The following is a 15,749-nucleotide window of genomic DNA, read 5'->3' as shown; positions in this document are numbered from 1 at the left end:
TGCCCAGTATTAGAGGTAAAACAAACTAAGAAACCTCAAAATATTATATTATTCCTAATATTTTCCTTTTGGTTTTAGTGATGTAACATCATATGGAATCTTTTACGTTCTCTTTGGCACCAAACTGAACAAAAAAGAAATTCAGCTCAAAAAGATTAAGAATCTGTAAAGCCTTAAAGGAGGAAAGATTCATTGCACAACAAATGATATGTTAAGCAAAAAACCCCCTCAACCCAACTTTACACCTGTAAACTGTATTTCAATAGTCCATTCCTGTTATAGCAAAGAATGTTATCATTGATGTGTTAGTAAAGGAATTGAGAGTCTATTACTAGCTTAGTCTCAGAAAAAGGTGGAAATACTATACTGTAGTGCAATTTCTGTATTGTTTGGATTAGCAAATGTATACCAGAAGTCTACCCATATGAAAAACATTGTAAAGAGTAAGTAAATAGAATAGAAGGCAGAGGTGGTCAAATTTTGTCCCTTTATACAACTATGCAAGCCAATATGAGTTAGTATTGTTGTGTAAATTGATAAAATGTGGAATGTGGTTCTTGAGTGTAACACAAGTCCACAAATGAATTAGTTTTGTCTTTACTCTGTTGGCAAGATGGTACACCTCCTTCCAGATCTGAAAAATGATCTAGAGCACTCTCAATTATCCTCTAAGCTATTTTGAGAGCAGGAATGTTCTGTGGGTTCTTTCGGCAGCTGTTGCTCACACTCACACATATGCAATGCCCACTTCTCCCACTGTATTCCTTTCTAGTCCAGGTTGAAAGAGAGACATAATAAAGCTACACAGATTTACTTCAGTTAGGTGATTACCTACACTGATGGAATACATCAACTGGTTTGCCATTTATTTTTGGCCACCTGGGTAGCCTTGGACTGTTTTAAAATGTGAGACAAGGGTATACACGGTGAATTTCTTCAAATGAAGGAGAACTTTAAAAGGAAGGTGGGGAGGGAATGCAACTTCTCAACTTATTGTGAAGTTCTTCAGGTGGCTGCTAAATAAACTGATTACCTGATCATCCTCACAGGATTTAGACCAAGTATTAATATAGCCTGTTCCCAAAGACATTTATTCTCTAAAAGGTCTGCCTGAATATAATATTTTCAATCATTGTGTGTAGGAATTAAAAGCTGCTGTGGTTGAAAACTGTTTATTATTTAGAAATATTATCAGTCCTTGTGATGAGTGATATATTTGTCTCGGACTGAAGTCTACCGTGGAGTGCATTTTTCAGTCAATCATTTGAATAGATCAACAGCGATCTATCTTTTGTATTATGAGTGAATAGAAATACTGCCTTATTTTGTAAATTTTAAAGTATTAAAAGTAGAGCCTATATGCCTTCAAGTTCAAACCTGTCAAGGCCAGCATCTAAAGAATTAGGTGTCATAGTATTTCAAGAATACACTCTCTGCTTTGAACTACTACAAGACTCTACATTACTATGAGCAATGAAAAAGTGCCTCTCTCATTTGAAATTACTTAATCTTAATTAGCATATTTGATGTTTTATAAAACATACTCTTTTCATGCTAATTTTAAAAAACATACTTGCATACAGAAAGAACTGTGGGAATAGTTGGCTCAACTTGTAAAATTTTTATACCACTAAGGATACTTGTTAGCTTTGATTTAAGCAGACAATGGAATTGAGTATAGAGGTAGTTGATAATTTATAATACTTAAGGAAATTCAATTATAAGACTGTAAATCTAAGAAGCTTCACTCTTTGCTAGGAATGTATGAACTGCTTTCAGCCAAGTACTTCGCTGTCAGATTTTGATATTCATATCTAAAGGCGTAATAAAACCAGACATTCACACAAGCAATTGGGGTGGATTGAAAGGGCATTATAGGTGAACATGAGGAAATGTTTAAAATCCACTGCTTTCAATGTGCAACTTCTTTTCAACTACCAATCAAGAATATTCTGTGTGTACTTTCTTTTTATTCTCATCTATGTTGTTAGAAAAAGCCCACAATGCTGTGGAGAAGAGAAATAAAATCAAACATCAGGAAGCCCTGGAAGAGTTCTGAGCCTAGGGAGAGGCAGGAGTCCCTGTGTTAGATGGAAGTAGATGAAAACGGCTTGGCAAGGGCTCAAGAAAATTGCCTCAGTTGAAGATGTTATTTTCTAGGCATTTTTTGTAAAACATTTTTCTACATGGCCTTCTGGGCATCTTTGAAGAAAAAATTTTATATGTATTTTAGAAAGGAGGTAGGTAACAACTTCCATGTTGTTTACACAACACTTTATTGAATTTTTTTTTTTTCTTTTAATATATAAACCTTATAATTTTGGGAAGGCAGTTCAGTATTTCTGAATTGCATGCACTTAAACAAAGTACTGCATACTGGGAAAATTATGCTGAACAAAAAAAGTCCATTAGAATAAAGCAAGATCACTTTAATAACAGAACTAAAATATTCAAGAGCTATTCTAGAGAGATAATGAATAGAATTAACTCGTTCCTTTACTGTACTTTTTTTTTTTTAATTATTCAATTAGGGTTTTTTATCAAAGTAAATATATGTGTAAATATCAAATAGATGATCTTCTTCCAAACATCTGAAAATATTCTTAAAGGCTTTGTACTGTTTTGTGCTCTTTCCTTGGAGGTGATGAGCTGAGCTTATTCAATGCTAGGGAGCAGACTTTACAGCTGCTTCCATTGTGCTATAAAGGAATTTTCATTGTGTCACTTCCTTAATATTTATAGACACCTCACCATCCTCTCCCTGTTTTTCCTTGCAAAATGCAATAAAAGATCCTAGGTCAGACTACAACACTAGCATTAGTTCTCTGTCTTGATGGTGAGACTTAGATCTTGACAGAAGAGATTATATAGAATTATCAGGTTCAGATATACTCAATCTCTTTCATGTAACTATTTACGTCATTACACTGAGAAGCAAATGCTATGAACAAGATATATCAGTTGGGGCTACAGAGCTCCTGATAATTACACAGCCGGGGGTAGGACTGGGTGTATTAAGGGTTTAGTTTTTTTCCTGACAATACTAATGGTTGTGCTTGCAAGATGTACATAATTTTTTCTTCTCTCTGTCACCATGTCCCACTAGGAAATGATTGTATTATGTAAATGTATTTGCCAATAACAACATTGTATCTGTACACAGATAGGGGAGAGCAGAGAAGCATTGTGACTTAAAAAAAGATACAGATGAAAATTAGATTTCTTCTCTTGGGATGCACTATGTCATTTTCCAGCTGTTCTTCATATAGGCTATTGAATCAGTGGGTAGTTTGTTTTATCACTATCCAGGAGACAGAATTGCAGTGTAACATAGTCAGGGGAAGATAATCACGTGCTTACCGTACTAGAGAGGAACTAGGGAGGTATAGATTCAAATCACTGTGGTGGTATGGCACATTCTCTGTGAGGGCCAACAGTTACCTAAACTCTTTACCTTTCTTCCTACCTGTGATTGGAATAACTTACATTTTTGTTGCTATTTGTTAAAATTTCCTCTTGAGTCTGTAAGGTCTCTGAAGAAAAAAAAATACTTACTGTTTGTACCAACACATCATCCTGTGATAACATTTTGCTATCATTTAACATCAAAGTCAAAAGAAAATGCTATGTACTTATTCTTAATAACATATAGCGTGGTCACCATTGGAAGATAGTGAATTATTCCTTGTTACTGCATCAACCACTAATTGTAATGTGTTGTTATCTTTCTAGAGCATTACATTTACTCATGTTGCTGCATTATCAGTTTGAACTATGTTACTTATTTAACTTCAGGGATAGAAATAACAGAATGACCTGCAAAGCCTTCTCCTTAGGATCATGCAGGGGAAGGTCTTTCATAAAGACAGATGCTCATTTTCTGTAAGGAGAGGCATGTAAAGTGCCTTTTGTCATTGCTTGGTGATATGCTTGAGCTGTACAATATTTGATGAGTAAAGGAGGAGGTCCAAATTAAAAAAAGAAAATAGAATTCTCCTTGATTAATTATTGTGTCTTCAACATGTATACCTTATTTAAGATCTGTAGAGGCCTATGTATGAGGCTAAATGAAAATGTAAATAGCATGCAAGAAATGAGAAGGGGGGAAAGGGAGAAGAATAAATGATAGCAGGACCAAATAATACCAAGGAGTTTTGTTGGTTATTTTTCCCCACACTGAAGTAGTTCACTGCTAATGTGTTTGTATACTTTGTGCCTTCTGGTGTTCTCCTGTTGTTCCTCACTGCAGCTTTTCTGATACATTTAATTGTATTCTAAATATAGGGTGCATTGACTTCTGCTTTAATTACTCTCCCAGTAAAGACACATGCCCTCATTCCCAAGCAGTATTTCACTGCTTAATAATGCACAATTTTTATTACCAGGACAATATTTTCCAGTAAATAATAAAGGTTTAATCTGGGGATGCCCCATCCCTGGAAGTGTTCAAGGCCAGGCTGGATAGAGATTTGAGCAACCTGGTCTAGTGGAGGGTGTCCCTGCCCATGGCAGGAGGGTTGGAACTAGATGATCTTTAAGGTCCCTTCCAACCCAAACCATTCTGTGATTCTATGATCTAAATTTCTAATTTCTCAAGCTGGCAGTTATCCACAGAGGTAAGAATGGACAGGAGATGAAGCCTGGTGTCTGATACCAGCGCTAAACTAGCACATTTGACTTCCTGGAACCCACAATACTTAGTCAAGATAGGATTTGTGCTTTCTGCTGGAATGTGCTTGTTCAGCCAACAAGCAAAGCTTTACCACAGAAAACTCTTCACTGAAATTAAATCAGTTCTCTTTGTCTCAACTGTATTAGTCCATATGGTACAGAGGTAGAAAATACAAATATCCAGATTCTGCTGTCAGGAGCTGAAATAGGATAGACCAGTACTTATTTGCAGTAACAGAATTATCTCTGTAATTGTAAAATTGAAACTACTGTAGGTTTTTCTTCATTTTTCAAGTTAAAATCAAGGTTGTTTTCATCTTTGTAAGCACAGCAATATTTTCAGGTAGGCTAAAACCTAGGTATAATTTTTCACTAACCAGATAAATAACTTTCATAGTTTTACCAAATGACGTTTGTAGTAACCTTGATTAGTAGCATCTTAAACCAAACACACTCCAAATTCAGCTCTTTTTGCTTTTATAAAGTTTACATAAAATTTAACTATTCCCCATTGTTTTCAAGCAACTGACACGTGAAACATTCATTTTGTAATGGATATGGGACAGGTGTTTTCATCTCTACATTAACAGTTAAGTTTTCGCAACTTACTCGTAATGTTTAGAGAAGTATGTATAAGTAGTAGATAAGTATCAGTAAGTCCACAGATGGACTGGCCAACAATCACTCAAGGTATGGTTTGGTATTTTAAAGGAAAAGAAATGCCCATTGTGAAGAGTCAGATTTGTTTAGGGATTCAGTTTTTGAGGTTAACTGCAGCAGCAGACTTTAAAGTATCATCACAAAAGCTTAAATTAGTCAAGAATATAGTGAGTACTAAAGTATTTTTTCGCACTAAGGATTTTGAAATTAGTACCTGAATGATATGGATTATGGGAGAAACTGATTATATTTGCTGTGGAACTTTTTTAAAATTCGGGGTAACTGCAAGCCTCAAGGAATTAGGAAAGCAATATTGAACACTGGAGGTTCTTAATAATTGTTTCATTTCTAGCAGACCAGCAGGTACTGCCTTTAAAAAAAATACCAGGCAGGTGACCATCTCTCTCTTTGGAATCCCAGGGAAAATGTCATGGTTCAGATGGAGACAAAATGCAAAGTTCATCTTTATTATTACCATTATCGTAAAATAACATTTTACAGCATCCCAAATATCAGCAATTCTTTAAATTCATTAATCAACATTTCATTACAATAACAGAACATATATTAAACATTCCAATCACTTCATGAAGGTTAACTTAACACTAACCAGCGCCTGTGAAGCTCGATTGCTGCTTTGTGAATGAGTTTGGTTTTTTCCCTTGACTAAGGGTGAGCAGTTAACTGTAGATCTGATCTTCAGTTCCTTTCTCCAAAACAAAACCATCTGCCTGAAGAAAAGAAAGCAAGGGAAGAAAGTAGAAAGGAGAAACACGTAATGTAGTTGTATATTTTTTCCAGCCCCAGGTGGTGTCAATCTGAGAAAAAGCCACAAAATAGACCATAAGTTACAAACATGTCCTCGCTATCATTACTCTCATTTTTTACCAAGCCTGCACTTTATCTGTTTTCTGTATATAAAGAGTTGCTGATCAGCAACATTTGCAAGCTTCACATAAATAAAAGGGTTATAGAAACTGTAATATGACTTCTCTGTGTGTGGTGAAGAATAACACAATGCAAATCCCTTTAGCATCCCACATGGTCTCTGAATGGTGAAGCAATTTCTGTGGAAGAAATTTCTCTTGATTGTTTGCAGCCCGCTTGTCAAGGAGTGTATGATTTGGAACATCTCCATATGGCAATTTATTCTTGCAGTTGTTTACTTCACCAGAACTAAAGTAACTGGTTACCTGGCAGCCTATCAACAGGAGAGGAAAATTTAAAAGAAATAAATTAATTGTAATTTATATTTCACTGGTTTCTTAAAAAGTTTCCAATCCTTCTGTTCTTTAGAACATTATTTTGAAAGAGTGCCTTTTAACTTGTTTAACATGGGGAAAAGAGTGGTGAATCCCAAATTAGTACTTGGCCTGTAGGATAAAAATGTAGGATAAAAAACTTATCTAAAATACTATGCAGGTCCTGTCAAAATAGCTGTGGAATTCAGATTTTCTTTAATACTGAAAAATTGTTTGTCCAAGAGAGATTTATGTCACAGCATCGCACCAAATACCGATGAAAGTTGTATTAGACTATAAAATAATATATAATATAATATGAAAGAAATAGTAACATTTAATAATATAACAATATAAGTGTAATAATATAATGTAACATAATTCTATAATCTGAAATTTATTTTTATTTATATTTTCTAGCTTAAATCATTATGTTAAAACATACTGTTGTTTCTTTCTGCTTTGTGCTGCTCAGACAATGATCCCAAGCATCTCAGAATCGATAGAGAAGGTTCGAGTGGTAGATCAGGCTACTACAGGGAAGAGGTGCTTTTAAATTGTAAAAGAATTTGAAAAGCTCAGCATTATGATGATTATAGCATTTCAATACAAGCCATGTGTGGACATGGTGTGAAAATGCGTCTTTAAGTTAGACAATTAGCAGAGCTGTAGCTCTTATTTATGCTGTTAGGACACTGCACTCCTGACATTTGCTTCTGCAATGGTAGAGGCTCAGCTGTAATTCCCTTTTTGAAGCCTTTTAATATGGCTGTTGCTTTATTTGCTGGTAATTAATAATATAATCCTGGTTTTGCTCACTGAGCTTAGTATCTCTCACTTTTTTGGTATTGGCTATCCATAAAATGCTAGTTTGACATGGAATTGGTCTTGCTGTCTCTTTAAGCTTTTAAAGGTGAATTTTTTTCAAACGTGAGCTAGACATTTTTTCACAGATTATCCTGATTAGTAGGAAGACAAGACATCTGTATGATTTAAGCATAGAATAAGTCACTGGGTTGAAGCAGGCAAAGAATATATAACCATATTATGAGCCTGAAAGAGGAGGTGGTAACACAGCTGATGGGAAAGTAAGATAAAGAACTCTATGAGTGAAAGCACTGCCAGTTGGTGGCTGTACATCCTCTAGTACATGCCAGCTGGGCAGGCTGACATTTCCATTTGGATAAAGGAGTTAAGAGGGAAGTAGAAAGCAACGTATACAGGACATTAGCCTAGAGAAACAGTTCTGTTGGTATTGTGGGTGATGTTAGGTAATGATATGGTAGAAAAGAGAAGGAGGCAGAGTCAAGGGCAGAGACCTGCAGGCAGGGGAAGAGGGAATGAGGACAGCTCTCCAGAAGAGAAAAAAAAAAAAAAAAAGGAGTGGGAAGAGGAACATCACTGCATTTCTATAGAATACTTATTTTATCAGGTTTTGTGAGCTTCATGATTTGGAACTGGAGTAAGAGTATGGAATACAGAATTATAACTTAAAACTTTTAGAAAATAGTAAGTGTTTAATAAAAATGTATAAGAAGAAACAAGAAAAATCTGTTCTAGACTCTTGGGGAATGATAGGATTCCGTAACCATTATAGCTTTTGTGTTTAAAATGGAGTTTACTTTTACAGCTTGTGCTCTCATAATTTTATTTCCTAAAACAAGTAAGATTTTAAAAGTTCCTAAAGATTTAATTGGAAATTAGAAAATATCAATTACTTAACTTAAAAGTTTTGTTAAACACTTAACATTTTCATCTGATTATACCTTGTTTAGAAGCATAGAGTAGAATAATGATAAGTACAACTAAGGAAACAATATAAACAAACCCGTTAAAGCAAAAATAGAATTATTATTTAGAAAAAAAAGTCTTAATGATATCTGTGTAGGCATGTGTTCATTTTTAAATTTAAGAGGCAGAAAGTCAGTTGCTGGATACAGTATAAATGCACAGAGCATGTTGTTGGTCACAGACCTGAACTGACTGGTAATTAGAGTATGTAATTTTTCCCATCTTAAATTTTTATTCTTTTTTGAATTTACATGGTGAGATTTCCTTTAAGCTCTGTATGTTGTACAAGAACCTCTTGCTTTAGTGCTGTTTTAAAACAGCTGTAGTTTGACACTACAGACAAAGATAAATTGTTGCTTAAAGATGATTTTCTCAATTTAATTTATTGATGAATAGCTGAAAAAATAATTTGGCCATTTTTACTCAAGTCACATTCCACGTATTAATTTATTTTCTTGAATACTGACAGAGATGTACATTTATATTGCTATTTGGAATATACATTCATAAGAACATATATTCCACACTCCTAACATACCATAATGCCTTTACCATACAGAATATAAAGGCCTGTGTTTTGCTGTCATAAGGCATTTCATGCCATTAAAATCATTGACTGTCATTTGACATAGTGGGCAGTAGTGTAGCTGCACAAAATTTTAAAACAATAATAAGCTGTTTATCTTATTGGACTGAATTCTTTGATGAGAATTTCTGAAATGCTGAGAGTTCTCTCTAACGGGGAAAAAAAACCCCAAACCCAAAACTGTCTCATACTTAGCTGCCATTACGCTGGCTCTGGGACTTTAGACAAGGACGATCAGCAGTGTAGATTAAAGCACTTGAGCCTTACCTGCAGTAATTTATGAGGATGGCTGTTCCTGAAGCATCCTTTTTGCAGGATTCATTCTTCACTGGGCCTGGGTACAGCTCTGTTTCCTGCAGGATTAGTATCATCATCTCTTTACTGAGCTTTGGGAAAAGCTGGGGATGTCAGAAGACAAACTGTGAAATGTTTAAGAGATGTATAGTTATCCAAATCCTTCTCAAATCAGTTGATATTTGGTATTTCAACCTTTCAGGTAGCTTTGCAAATCTCCACCAATAGTTTTAAGAAAAATGCCTTCTCATTATGTCCTTCGCATCTAAACTCAACGCTGTCTCGCTTTCTGCTCTGTAAGATGAGGACCATAATGGGGCTACCTAAACAGTGGACCTAAGAGCTTCTTTATTTTTTTGTAAAAAATAAAATATAGCTTTTAGACATGAGCTAAATTGCAAGATAAATATTTTGATGATCTGTAAAATCATGTGCCTTGTTTAAGAAAATTAAAATCTTTAATTTCTCAATCTCTCTTTTTACATGTTTCCTATTTACTATGTAGTGAAATATACTCTGGTTAATGTAAAATGTAAAAAAAAAAGAATATACGCAATATTTTTGCTAGTAATTGATGTTTCTCAATAATTATATCTATACTGTATTATCATACATATTGTTTTTGGTGCTGTGTGTAATTCTTTGCAATATAGAATTATATGAAAGATTAGTACACACAGGAATGTCCTGTCGTGGTGAAATTTTTGCTCTATTTAATGTGAATTAATACATAGGGAAGCAACTGTTTCATGTGAAGCCTTAGGTATTTTAGGCTGCATATTTGTGGTGGTTTCCCTAGTTTGCCTAGGACGATTTCATTGGGAGTGACAGTCAAATCTCAAAAAAACTTTGGATGAGGGCACAAATGATGGTATAGAGGACTGGGATTTCAACAATGAAGAGCTTCAACATATGCCATGTTTCCTGTCATATCGATTAGCTTTGTATTTGCTCTGCTGAATATATAGTGCTGTTTCTGCTGATGGATACTAAGCAGCTTGATCCAGTTACCTTAATATAGGTGTTTGATGCTAATTAAAAGACCATATACAGTGTCTGAGACGTAAGCTTTATAGATATGACAAGGCATCCACGGACTCCAGGGCAGCAGCTGGAAGCTAGGTGTGATTGCATGCGCATTTCCAGTATCACTAGAAACTTCTGCTTAGGCAAATATATTGATCTTTTGATGGTACCACCTCTGACTTGTTTTCCTTCATACCTTCAACAGTAACAGTAAAAATTTAGCAGTAAAAGTTTTCTTCAGTTGTTGTCCTAAAGCACTGATGACCATTGAAGAAATTGTTTCTATATGTTTCTCATTCTTATGTTAGTTATAGATGCAGAGAAGAAAAAAAAAAGAGTTTTGATTGCTAATCAACTTCTAAACAAGGTGAAAATAATTGAAACATTGTTAGAGAGACTCAAATAACAATATAATGCAACCATTTCACTAGACAATTTTCAGAATGATAAAATTGGGAAACTTTTTTCAACAAGCTTTCTACAACCTGATTTCACCTCATGCCGAATGTGCTTGCCAAGAATGCAGCGTATTATTTTTACATAGGATACTTGATTTACTGACTACATGGACTGGAGTGTTTTGTTTGTTTGTTTGTTTGTTTGTTTTTGAGGGGTTTGTGGTTTGGGGTTTTTTTTGAGCATTCCGGAAAATCCTGTAAAAATAAGCAATATTAATTGCCAAAACAATCTACTGACTTATTTGTTAAAATCTGATTCAAGTTTAAGCAGTTGTTTGGAAATTTTAAAGAAAGCTTTTGGTTTTACTCAGAAACTCTGCATCTGTGTTTCTTTGTTTTAGATTGAGGAGGATACGTGGCAGAAATACTACCTGGAAGGAGTTGCAAATGAAATGTATACAGAATATCTGTCTAGTGCCTTTGTGGGTTTGTCCTTCCCTGCAGTTTGTGAGTAAGTAGAAATACATATTAAGGTTACATAAGTATTTGCCTTCTCTCGAGTGAAATCTAAGGTTTCTGCAGGAGACCTTTTCAGTCTGCTACACTCCTAATGTTGCTGCATCAGATAGGATCCAAGAAAATAAACATTAAAGTAATCACTGCATGGAAGTATTCCAACCATTGTAATGCCAGTTTTCAGAAGAGATTTGGAATTAAGTGATTGTAAGTGAAAACGTAAATATTTACAGTGTTGAACAAATTCATTAGCAATCCATTTAAATTGAGTTATTTACTCGTAAGTGCTGTCCTATTGTTTCTTCTAATGATTCCCATTCTTTGAACAGTGGTTGTCAGCGTCACCATCTTGGCTTATGTCCCATTCCAAGGAAACTATTCTTTAATTGAAGCAGATGTAATGGAATCATATAAGCAGTGTGGTATCCAGAGCTCTGTAGAACTGGTTGCAAACCACTTTTAAACAAGTGAAATATGTAAGAAAAAATATGCCTGTTCTGTAATGAGAAACGAGTATTTGAAGCATACTATATAACCGTAGCATAAGCTATGCTACAACTCTATTTCTAGAGACTGAAAATCCTTATATTTGTCCTGGAATGATTCCATGAATGAAAGATTTCTATGCATAAGGTTTCTATGATAAATACTGTGGCCACAAACATAGTCAGGATAGCTTAGCACAATCATATTTCCTCTTCTGTTGGCATTTTTCTTCATTACAGCTGTACCAAAAGGTCACAACAAAGAGTCTGGACAGCTTTTGCTAGGCACTGTTCAAATGCTTAAAAAGAAACAGACCCTATTCTGAGGAGCTTGATGTCTAACTAGATAACATAGAACTTCTGCAGACTCCACTCTTAGAGGAGGAAATAGAGGAAGTAAGATATCATCGCTTATGTAAAGGAGAATGATTTTGATTTAACTCCTCTCACTTCTTCCACCTTTTCTGATTTTTACAGTGGCATAAACATAGGTTATGGCATAAGAATGAGGGAGAAACAAGTTTTAGATTAATGTTATCAATTTAAAAATCTGTCTTTCCCTGGGATATGGCTATGACAGAGCCCAGTCTTCAATTTGCTAGTAAAATGAAGGGGCTCGCAATCCATCTCTCCGCTGTGTTAACCAGACTGTGACTAGGTTATGGAGGGAAAATGTTTATTACTGTAAGCACAAAAATTTGCCTGAATATCTTGAAATAGAAAATCTCATAATATACTCTAGAAATTTGTGTTATATTCAGAATGAATGGTAATTTGTGCTGTTTACACTAACTACAATCATGAATACTAAATCTCCACACCAAACCATTGTCAAACATAGTTGAGTTTCTAAACAAGTTCTTAGAAACATGTGACAGACTGTATTTGACATAAAGCTGACGGTCATTTAACTGTGCTGGTAGAGCTGAGATAAAATAATCAATAAATAAAGGGCATTTATTGACATTTAGAAACATATCTAAACTTTGGAGCTCTCCTCAAGCATTTGATTATCTGGAGGCTTAATTAACTGTGTTTCCTGGTTTACATTAAAGAAAAAGATTTATCTCAAATTTTCCAAGAGTTTAATAACTCTATTAAATTCAGGTTAATTAAAGCATATTGAAAATTAAAATGTAGTGTTACGTATTAATGAGTGTAATGCATAGGTATTTTCATTACTGTAAGAACTGGCTATTCAATTTCCAGAAGAACCAAAGGACAGCAAAAAATCAGTTGCAATGATTTGTGAAGGGGAAATAAAATCAATGGACAGGCTTTTACCCACAAAATACATAGACTTTGAGATCATTTTTTGTAATTTAGCTTTTAAAATTCATGCAGTCAGTGACATTTTAAAACTCTGAAACTAAGTGAGATATGCTGCTTCCTCAGGTTATTGGTCCTCATTGCCAATCTTGGAATGTGATTCTCTGGTAAATAGGTTGCCATACAGTTTGGGTAACAAACTTAAAGAGAGTGCAGAAACATCTCCTCTTTCAGTGGGGATGGGACGCTCTATTTTTGAAGAATTTCAAGCTTTTGATATCAACACCAGGAAGAAGAATTAGATAGAAACAGAAGTTAGTATCAGTCTGCAAGTTTTATTTATAACTCTGAGTATGTGTGTGTACTGTGTGAACATATTCTCACCAATACATTTTTAATTCATTAAAGTAATTCCTATCATTCTGCGCCCTTGGATATTGTTGGATCAGGTTTGTGTGATGATGACTGTAGAGTAAATTAACCACACTGTTCCCCACCAGCACAGAGTCTTCTAGTGAGCCTTCTAATATTTACTACTGCAAGGCTAACCTTCAATGAGTTGCTAGGCCCACCATTCTCCACCCCAAAATTTTCCTAGTAGGCTAGCACATCTATGGATTCACACTTGACCTAGCAGTGGAAACAGCATATGAAAGGTGTCTGCTTCTCTTAATATATGTTAAATTGGGCCCGTTTGCTGTAAATATACCTGTAAAATACATCTCAAATATTTTAACAAGATCCCAAAAATCTTGCTAACAAACATATCATTTTACACTTGATCAGATAACCACTTACATCAGTGCTTACTTTTAAATTTTTAATAGTTCTGTGAAAATCTGCTATTGGAATATTTGCTTAATTTTTTTTTCTTGCCTGAGCAATACATGCATCTGGATGAACCTACCTGTAGGTTGAAAGCAGAAGGTGCCCATGCTTTTGCCAGTTTCATGTGACTGGAAATTAGTTGAACCTGACATTAACAAACCTTTAAAAGGGATATTTAGATTATTAAATATATATTATGATAATTTCTACTCCAGTGTATGAACCTCGTTGACTGCACTCATTTTAGACACTGCTGCTCCAGAAAAGTAAAGTACCCGATACTTTCATACTTCCAACTCCTCAGGAACACAAATACCAAAGAAAGCACCAATTGAGAATATGCATAAAAAATAGTTTGAAAAGATGACAAAAATAATATATTTATGAAAGAATTCTGATATTGCAAATAATTTGCTCAGCTTAAGATGTTACTGTAAGATACTACTTTTTATCAGGAATATTTTTCCATATATTTTTCATTAGGTGAATAGCAATGTGATTTCTCCTCTATCAAAATACTTTTGCTAACTGCAGCTGAACCAACATAGGAAAGTAGATTGAAAATACTTTTTCTCTCCTGAAGAAAGTACCTATTCCTTGTCAAAATTAGTTCAGCAAAAAAATGTTATAACGGACCCTAAGGAAAAAACCCAAATTATTTATGGTGTATGAGATTTTAATAAAATTTTGTTTGAAAAGAAAAAACTTCCCTCTGGTAGATTTTCCAATTAAAATCCTTTTAAAAAAATGTTTTGTACAAAATTAAATAATTAAGAACTAATCAAGGTTCTATCTTCATGGGTTTTTTCTGCTCAGAAAGAAGAATGACAATTTTTTTAAAATTCTAAATATCCCAGTACTTCCACATGCAAATAATACAGCAGGTATCTATGGTTAATTTATGTCGATGATAGTCTTACTAGTAAATAAGGAAGATTTAATGTCAAAAACAGTTTATTTCTCTCTGGGTAGATAGAAACAGTCAGATTCCAATTCTTAAGAGCCTTTGTTCTTGACCGTGTGTTCAGCAGTAGTTAGCAGATGATGCTGACAGTTGAAAATAAAATAGAAATTAATGCCTTATGTACTGTCATTCACAATTTTTGTGGACTTCTACATAATAATTTGAGATTAAAAATTGTTCTAACTCCTTATTACAAGGTTCTTTATGTATCTGGGGAACAAAAGCAGGTATAAGATCTTTCTGTTTCTCATTTTAATCATATCAAACTACATTTGCACAATACAGTTAAATGGTGAGACTTCTTTGTCCTAGTGTTTAATTGCATGGCCTAGTGCACGTAAACCTATTTAGTTTACCACTTAAATATTTTTAGTAAATCTCTAGATAAGAATGAGATACTTATGCCAAATACTGGGGTAGCATTATGCTTATCTCTTTATGTTGGGTTTGCTGTTGGGGTTTTTTTGTTTATTTTTGGTTTGGTTTGGTTTTTAGGAAGATATAGATAGATAGATTATAAAATACTAGAAAACCAGGGAAGGGAACTTAAGTGTGTTTTCTAAAGGAATGTAGGTAGCCAAAATTAAAAAATAGATTTAGAACTCTTGATATTCACACCTCATGAAATTGTATTTTATTATATCATCTTTTTTAAAACAGATACATAATAGTCTTAATACAACATATAAGGTACTCTACTGTTAATATGTTGGAAAATTGATTTTTTATTTTTCTTTTTTTGAAGCTGATAGTCAGGCTTCATTAACCTGTTAATATTGAGAGAAATGATGGACTAATCAAGAATTCAGTAGCTGTCAGGATTTTGTCTGCCCATTTCTGACATTGGCTGGAGTTCTAGGGGTAGAGTAAGAGTTTTAATTGATTTAAAAAAAAAAAAAATAAATTAATTTTGCCCCATCTGTCTTTCTGTGTTACTTCCCAAATACTGATATATCACTTGCCTCCCCAGACAAGGAGACTACAGAGCTACTTTTACAATCCTTTAAAAGGAAAATTTTT

General features: G+C 34.2%; 1 protein-coding gene across 1 annotated transcript in view; it reads left to right on the top strand.

The window, feature by feature from the left end:
* The window catches only part of KCNMA1 (potassium calcium-activated channel subfamily M alpha 1), a 494,552-nt gene that overhangs the window by 355,759 nt on the left and 123,044 nt on the right, over positions 1-15,749 (top strand). Inside the window, exons 17-18 of the mRNA XM_075757828.1 lie at positions 11,069-11,174; positions 11,513-11,580. Coding sequence (XP_075613943.1) covers positions 11,069-11,174; positions 11,513-11,580 — 174 coding nt within the window. The remainder of the gene's footprint in view (positions 1-11,068; positions 11,175-11,512; positions 11,581-15,749) is intronic.

The sequence above is a fragment of the Balearica regulorum genome, chromosome 7 (assembly GCF_011004875.1).
Source record: "Balearica regulorum gibbericeps isolate bBalReg1 chromosome 7, bBalReg1.pri, whole genome shotgun sequence".
NCBI classification, from domain to species: domain Eukaryota; kingdom Metazoa; phylum Chordata; class Aves; order Gruiformes; family Gruidae; genus Balearica; species Balearica regulorum.
This window is presented reverse-complemented; position numbering and strand designations above follow the sequence as displayed.